The 8,584-nt window shown below is 39.9% G+C and overlaps 1 protein-coding gene across 1 annotated transcript; it reads left to right on the forward strand.

The window, feature by feature from the left end:
- Nucleotides 1-65: 65 nt before the first annotated feature.
- bmerb1 (bMERB domain containing 1) lies at nt 66-8,334 on the forward strand. The gene is made up of 6 exons (XM_087804675.1): nt 66-227; nt 3,900-4,020; nt 5,506-5,579; nt 6,782-6,896; nt 6,971-7,053; nt 7,130-8,334. Exons 1-6 carry the CDS (start codon nt 95-97, stop codon nt 7,246-7,248), a joined length of 645 nt encoding a protein of 214 aa, XP_087660801.1. The 5' UTR covers nt 66-94; the 3' UTR covers nt 7,249-8,334.
- The last annotated feature ends 250 nt before the right edge of the window (nt 8,335-8,584 follow it).

Below are 8,584 nucleotides of genomic sequence, written 5' to 3' on the forward strand. Positions count from 1 at the left end.
CCTGAGTCAGGGCGGACTGCGCATGCTCGCTGCATCATCCGTCTCCACCAGAGGAAAAGGTTTGAATGAAGATGCTCCGCGTCTCGAGTCTTGTATGAAAAGGACGAAGACGAGCCTCACGATCCACACACTCGACATGGAGATGAAGAAATCCTTCTCAGACTCCGAGCAGACGCTGCGCAGCTACGGATCTGTGTCCCAAACGAGCTCCTGGACGACGGATAAAGGTGAGTGTTGTCATCGATGTGATGGCTCAGCTCTTATTTTCGAGATGCCAGCAAACTTTGCTCGTCTGTACGTTCACTGTTGCCTCTGAAAGGCATTAGTCGAATGTCTACACGCCCCGTTATTGTGGCATCGTCTACGTAAACAGTCAAGAATCGACCATTTGAGCAGCAAATATGAAAACACACATCGACACACACGAATGTTCTTAAAGGGACAGGCCAGTCTTTACGTGGCCCTCGTGAGGCCAGAGTTAAACAATAACTTTTATCTTCTTATATTGTCTTTAAAATTAACAATATGATTTTAAGGGTCGTCTCCTCGCAATATAATGTGTCCTTTAAAAATGAATGTTCCTACTTCAACGAAAGCTAAATCATGATTTATCCTCAGAAATAATCTTTATATATATTTTATTATCTTTATAAATATTCATAATTTACACGCAAGTCCTCAAATAAAATAATTGTAACAGGTTCAATTAGAGTTAAAGTAAAAAGTATATTGTTATATTCAAAACCTACTCACATTTCTTTCTCTCTGAGAAGGTCTGGCTTGAAAGAGCAACATTTTAGGGCCAAAAATTGGATTTTTAATAATCGTTTTATTTATTTCCTCACTTTTTCTTTCTCGGAAAGTGTTTGATTATGTGGGCGGGTCATTCATTCATTCATTTTTTTTCCACCAGAAATTGGGGGCCCCTCGTTGACACTTTATTGCTCAGTTGATAAAAGCGACTGTGGTGGCTCTGAACTGTGGCGCGACGAGCAGTTTCCCTGCGACGACTGCGGGATTTCTCCAGCAAAAGGGGGAAAAACAAGTCACTTTTAACTTCCCCGTCGAGTCAGCGAGATGGAGAAATGCGGTTTATTTTTGGTAACGCACACATGCTCTAGAACCTATCGCTCCCCAGTGGCGGGTGTTGTGTTGTCTGGTGCAGGATGTGTCACATGTTGACATCTGTCGCGCTACATCTGGTCGCTGGAGTGATTTGTAGGGTGAGAATCCAGACTCGTGCAAAAAGAAACATACTGATGAGTATAACAGAGGTCCTAGAACAATTCAAGAGACACTTAAATCAACACATTAGATGCCCTTTAATAAGGTGAACCGCAAGCGGAAGACAATAAACGGCAGACAGGAGAAAAGTTACAAAAAAACAAAAAAACGATTTAGGAAAGGAAAACAAGGGGGTAGATTCCAACAGCAAGACGCACAATCCACTGAGGGGGAAGAATTACAGTCAAATCAAAGACTCACCAAAAAAGTAGTGACAAAAAACGCTGCCTAGAAAAACGTCAGGAACAACAAAGTCAGAGGAACAAGTTGGAACAGCAAGCAGGTAGAACGTAGTGGATAAATCTGTCCGGGCTGATGGATTGATCACCAGTAGCTGTGCGACTCTGCCAACAACTGTCAAAGAAAAAGAAAGTGGCGAAGCAGGAATTACTTTGGCAAAATAAAACAAAATCAAAGTGGATCGTGACAATATCTTCTTATTTTCACAACTTGACCATCATAAATCTTAAAAAATACCTTTAAAATTACATTTTTATTGCCGTATTCTCGTGACCTCATAAAATATTGTGTTTCCTTAACCTCCACCACTGCATATGCATTTATGGAAGCCAGGGAGGTCGTTCACCTTTGGCCCAGAGACAACACAAGGGATACCACAAACACATTAGTTTTCTGGCCTCCGGGTCAGCTTGACCCTGAGATAACACAACGGTTAAATGCATACATTGTGTTTTTTATGAAGGAATTAAAATGTTGATAATTTAGATTTTAATCTTTACAAAAAAGAAAACAAAGATGCTACGTGCTACGAGGTGCTTGATACAGAATGCACCGCTAAGCTAGGAAGTTTAGCGCTCAGTTTAAAAATGTTCTTAATTTAATATTTTACATTGTAGGTTCCTAATATTAATTAAAATGTAGATGATTTAGATTTTAACCATTTGAAAAAAAAAAGAAGATACAAAGTGTTACGGGCTGGTAAAGGCAGCATGCTCTGCTATTGAAAAGCTAAGCTATCAGGATTAGCATTCAGTTTAAAATGTTCTTAATTTGATATTTTACATTGTAGGTTTCTAATATGATTTAAAATGTAGAGGATTTAGATTTCAACGTTTGGGGAAAAAAACAAAGTGTTATGGGATGGTAAAGGCTGCTTAAGCTGCTATTAAAAAGCTAAACTAGCAAGTTTAGCATTCAAAAACATGGTCCCCTGAAATATGTAATCGTTTAGTAATTGTCGTTTTTACTTGCGGAAGAACAAAATCTCACAGGGTGGTTGAGTCTCGTTTAACGACTCTATTTAACCACCATAATACCATAGAACATTTTTTTCAGATAAGAACTTATGTTTAAAAACAAAGCATCAGGCGCCACATTTTAAGTGTTAAGGGAATGTCTGACGTAAACGAAGCAGGTAAATGATCTCGCTTCTCAGCGATGGTAAGGGAGGAGAAGGCGTCGCCCGGAATGTCAGAGAATAACGAGCAATAACTTCACCTAAAAATAGACGTTAACCATCGCTGACGACAACAAGGTGCTGCACTGCAGACTTGTTGACGGAGGACTCATGAGTCTCCATTGGTCTGTTTGCTCAGAAACTATACAGCAAGTCCGCGGCAGGTTCTGGTGTTACCACGGTGATGAACCTCCAAGAAATTCAAGCGCTGGGTTGTTAAGCAGTTTCCATGAGAATGTTGAGCGACTTGAAGAACTGTGGCCCCCGGGGCCAAATGTGGGCTCATTGATGGGGCCTTCACGAAAAGTAAAATACGATGAAGAAATAGGCGTATAAAATATTTAATACTTGATTCTTTTTTGTCTTTCAAAATGAAAAATATGACATAAATGTATTAGATACATGAATATAAAACAAATACAAATAAATAATAATTAAACTTTTACTACTTTGATTTGTGAGATATTTACGATCAAAAATCAGGGACATAAATACAAAACAAAAAAGTAATTAAATAAAAACCCCACTGAGGATGCAAAGATGCAGCTCGACAAGAAACTAAAGGATTTGATTCTAGTATTAAAAACTTAAACTGATGATCGAAGGACAGTTAGTAACATCTTCTCAGGGGCCACATTCTATTCTAAGGCTGATAAAAATGTAACGAAGACAAAAGAGCCTTGATAGGATTTAAGTTCAAATGAACCATACGTTATCAAATACAACTAGACAATAACATAAATAAAACTGTATATACATTTTATTAGAACAAACTAAATGCAATATAAATGAACTCATGAAATGTGTTCTATAAAGAATCAAGTCATTTAATTTAGAGAAATATCTAGTGATGGTCTGATGAAGCTTCATGAAACAGTGTCATGATGTTTAGAGGTCAGTAGGTGGCGCCATCAATTTAAAAATTGATGTTTCATCAGAACAGTTGTTCAAAAAGAAGGAAAATAGTGCCGAGACCGCCATCTGGTGGACTCTGAGAATAATGACACTGCTTCATGAAGCTTCCTCAGACCATCACTTACTAATATCTGACGCATTAATTTGACAAATGAACGAACAATTGGTTCCGAGGTCGTCGGGTCATCAGGGTCAGTGTCGGAGCTCATGTCTGTCCTCGAAGTCCCACAGAGCTGAGCTAAGACTGTGACGTGGCTTCACCTCCCTCGTGTCGTCTCCTCAGGTCACTCGGACGTGTGCATGGCGGACAGCACCATGTCTCCGGAGGAGATCGAGGTGGAGATGACTCGCATCCAACGTCTGCGCGAGGTCCTGGTTCGCCGGGAGTCGGAGCTGCGCTTCATGTAAGTCGCACGTCGCCCCGAGTCTGTTATCTGGCCAGCGTTGCCTAGCAACAGTGATTCCATTTAATCAAGATTAGGGCGGCTTTATTGGCAGGAATCTGCGGATACGATTCGTATCACGATACAGGTGCAACAATACGATATATCCTGATTCTGTAGTAACAAGGATATAGTTGTAGTATTGTCGAGTACTTGACTCTGGTGTTTTCATGAAGCTTCATGAACCCACAGACCACTCTTGACAGGCGTTATTGTTTTCAAACCAAAATATGTCCAAACTTCAGCTTTAAAAGCTGCTGTAGTCTACTGTATCCTCTCGTCCTCAGTGGTCGCGAGAATTTCATTATTCCTTTAGCTGAGGAGGTCATAACGACGGCTGCCATCTATTGGTGGGAAACATTATTAAGACAAAAATGCAGGGAATATTTTCAGGTTTATTGTAAATAAGAATAGAATTACTGAACTATAAACCATACAATAACTATGATAAAAACAGTAAAGGCTGGACTTTTTTTTTGTTGTAAGAATGAACTGAAAATGTCAACTTTTCTTTTGGAAATAACTAGTGATGGTCTGATGAAGCTTCACATAACAGTGTCATTATTTTTAGAGTCCACTAGATGGCGGTCTCTGCACTACTTTCCTTTGTTTTGAGCAACTGTTCTAATGAAAACAATTTTTAAACTGACGGCGCCACCTACTGACCTCTAAACAACATGTTTCATGAAGCTTCACGAGCCCATCACTGCTAATAATCCTATGCGAGAATACGAAGGTTGTAGTTGGGAGTAGAAGGACACCCTGGAAATGTTTCCAGCGCATCCACACAGACCGGTCGGTTTGTTTTTTGGGAGGAAACTAGAGTTCCCAGACGACACCCACACAAGCAAGGAGAGTGAAAACAGACTCGACTAAATAAATATTTCCTCTCTCTCGCTCTGTCTCTTTCCACTGGCTGGGAATTGAACCGGAGACTGTTCTGACGACCAACGATCCTCTGCAGGGAGAACCTTTCGAGCGACGAGCGTGTGATGAACTCGCTCACACGCCAAACTTTTCTTCAGTCGAACTAACAGATGCGTGTTCGCGCCGAGACACGAATAGAAGTGCAGCTGCACAAGTGTGAGGAGGAGGAGGAGGAGGAGGCGTCGGATGAGTCATCGCTCTACGACAGAGACGCTGGTCTGTCACTGGTCTGCAGAGATGCAGGGCATCCAGGGTCAGAGGAGGAGGTGGGCAGTCGTTGGTGCACCAGAGGTCATTGAAAAATAACATTTCAATAAAAAATAGTTTTTAACCAACATAGTGTTCATATTGAAGAACTACATTCAGGCGAAAAGGAAACAAACAACAAAAGATCTCTGCCTCTGTGTGATCCCAGCGAGACATGATGATGATTTTAGTGTTTGTTTATAAAGCGAGTCTGGACTCTTAGTCAGGATTCGTCGTCCCTCGTTCTCGTCACGTCTGTGCTTCACTTCCCAGGATGGACGACATCCAGCTCTGCACGGACATCATGAGCTTGAAGCAGGAGCTGAGGCTGATCGTCACCGTCCCCGGTAAACATTCAACACTCACCATGTAATAGTCTGCTTTTTTTTTTTTTTTAATAACAAACTATTGAATTTAAAAGGTTCAAGTTTAAACATTTTTATCAGAATATTAGTGTAAAAAATTTAAATGATGGATATTTTTAATTGAATCCTATTGACATTCAAGTCAAATATGGCGACGCCAATGATATCCTTCTTTTATACACTTCCAAACGACAACGCTGTGCGAGGAGGGTTGGTGTCGTGTTCAAGGACACGTATGCGAGAGATGAGGATCTGCCGGGACTCGTCAATCAAGGGGCTTTTTTTTTTTTCAACGCCATGTGAGAAACTGTATATATAGACATGTGGCAGCGATGACTCATCTTCTCCAATCTTTTTTTTTTTTTTTAAATACAGTCTTGACGTCGCTGTTGGTGCAACAGAATATTGAAGACGTATTTAGTTGCATCCTTTAATTCTGTCTTTTTTAAATAATCGATTAAAGAACAACATCGTTTGACGTTCTAATTAACACATGTTTTAAAATGTGTAGCATCTTGAATGTAACATTAAAATGATAATCAACACCAGAAGAGCTACTTGATCAAACTCTCAGCCAATCATGCGACGCACACACGATCACATGACAATGTAGTCGCACTGAATTATTCATGACAGAATAACATTTTAGATTGAATTTAAAAAGCTACAAATAAAATATTGAACAAAAAAATAATATATTTTTTAATATAGAACAGCAAAATCTAAAACATTTTTTACACTAAAAAAATATATATTTTTAAGCATTTAATAATTTTTAAAATAATTGAACTAAATATATTTCTATAAAGTTTATGAAGTTCTTTTAAATAATCAAATCAAAAAAAGGATTGAATCGAGTTTGTCCCTCAATTCAAAAACACATTTTTAAAATATGTCACTATTGTACCAACTATTTCATTGTTTAATTATTAAAATAAATAAATCTACTTTTCAATATAAACATTATTGATTCGATAAACAATTTTAAGTCCATTTGAATCTTTTTTTTTTTCAATTTTGGGGGGAAAAAAAACGACCTAAATTGAACTTTTATTTACAAATTGTGTAAAAAAAAATTATTCAATGCTACAAAATGTCAAGTTAATCGATATTAAATGTCATACCATGAGGATCATGATGCGCTTTTACGTCCACGATTATTACCAAACGTTTCCGCCCCTCAGAGAAAGAAAAGACAAAAAAACAGAAGCAGCGAGAAGAAGAACTGATCCTGAAGATCCACAAACTGGTGCAGAAGAGGGACTTCCTGGTGGACGACGCCGAGGTGGAAAGACTAAGGTGTGAACGAAACACGTCGTTTCATAAACGTAGACGCCGGTTTTTTGATCGTGGCTTTATTTCCTGGACCCCAGGGAGCAAGAGGAGGACAAGGAGATGGCCGAGTTCCTGCGGCTGAAGCTGATGCCGCTGGAGAAGCAGCTGAAAGCGAAACAAAGTGAGTGTTTTAATGAACCGAGCAGCAGATTTCTTCACAAAAGCTCACCGGGGGTTTTTCTCGTTCCATCACCAAGATCCTGCCAAACCGAAGAGGCAGACCCTCGAGCCGCCGCCCAACAAACCATTCATCACTAAATCAGGTGCAGCCATCATCAAAGACTGCTGCGGCGCCACCCAGTGCGCCATCATGTAGCCGTTCAGATGTCACTTCCTGTCAGGCAGAGAGACGTACGACACCCAGACGACTGTTTTTGTTTCACATGTCAAGTTCAACTCACAACCTCTTGTTTGGTTGAACATTAGCTCGTTATGGGTTCATGAAGCTTCATGAAACAGAGAAGCATCTTGTTTCAATGGGTGGTAAGAGATTATAGAGCGGAGAGTGACATCTAGTGGCCAATTCCGAGACCGTTTCATGAAGCTTCGTCAATACATGACAACGTTGAAAAGTATTTGAATCAAGAGTTCTGTTGTTAAATTGACGTGCGGCTTCGAACATGCATCAAAATCCTTGTCGTTTTTTTAAAGGCCCGTCAGTGGGTTATTGAACTTGTGAACTGTGTTTTTAGGACATAAAGTTGACAAGTCGTTGGAATCAGTCAGAGGTTTTCAAACTAAAAGCTTGTGTGTAGCACAAACATGACCATGACCTCATTTCAACGTCCGCCATTTCCTCCCGAACTTTACGAGTTCACAGGAAGACATCTTCAAAAAACGTATTTTGGCTTCACTTTCGAGAAATGTTACTGGTCTGAACTCATGTTTTTATAGTAACCGCCATGATGAATGCAATTCTCTTGTCGACGCCTAAAGTAGATGATGTTCATTTCCTGCCTGTTCAGGACTTTTTTTGGCCACGTTCACGTTTCAAGTGTCAATTCTGCCAACCGATCAACTGGACAGCTTTCGCCACAAGCGGGACGTGTCCAAAGCCTCTCACCACATGTGTGGCATTATACAATGAGATTTATACCAGGTGGTATGATAGGGAGCAGCATTGTAACCGCTGCAGCGGAGAACCAGGTGGTGATTAATGATAAACCTAAAGAATATTTAATTATATGATCGTAAGCCAACGGATGATGCGTTTAGATTTCTTGACAGAATTGACCAACTCTGTAAATGTAAACGTTGCCTTTGTGTCTTCTAAAATGATCTTTCCCGTCCTGTAACGGCCAGTATAGACTTCGTCTTTCGGTGGATAATCGAACAAATATGCAGAATGAATAAGCTGAAACTACCTGTATTTTAGTGTTTGAATAAAGAGCTTCTTTCTGGACATCTTGTCATGTGACCAACACGTCGTTTCTCGAATCGCATATTTGGAAAAGTCATGTCTCACTTTTAATGTATAAACCAATTAAAAGTCTGACGGCAGAATAGCCGAGACAAGAAATGCCCATTTAAAAGTAGCGGCACAATTGAGAAACTGCTTGAGCTTAATCTGATGCTGTGGTGGACAAATCAAGCTCCTCTCTATGAAGAGATGCTGTGTGAGACATGAGACACATGTTGAAGCTTTGAAACAT

Source organism: Callionymus lyra, chromosome 1, assembly GCF_982586985.1.
Source record: "Callionymus lyra chromosome 1, fCalLyr1.hap1.1, whole genome shotgun sequence".
Taxonomy (NCBI): Eukaryota; Metazoa; Chordata; class Actinopteri; order Syngnathiformes; family Callionymidae; genus Callionymus; species Callionymus lyra.

Excerpts from the sequence above, each read along its gene's own strand:
- bmerb1 (XM_087804675.1), top strand. The coding sequence starts at position 95 with ATGAAAAGGACGAAGACGAGCCTCACGATCCACACACTCGACATGGAG. Across the intron at positions 5,580-6,781 it reads GCTGATCGTCACCGTCCCCG|AGAAAGAAAAGACAAAAAAA; the intron begins GTAAACATTCAA and ends TCCGCCCCTCAG. Across the intron at positions 6,897-6,970 it reads GCCGAGGTGGAAAGACTAAG|GGAGCAAGAGGAGGACAAGG; the intron begins GTGTGAACGAAA and ends CCTGGACCCCAG.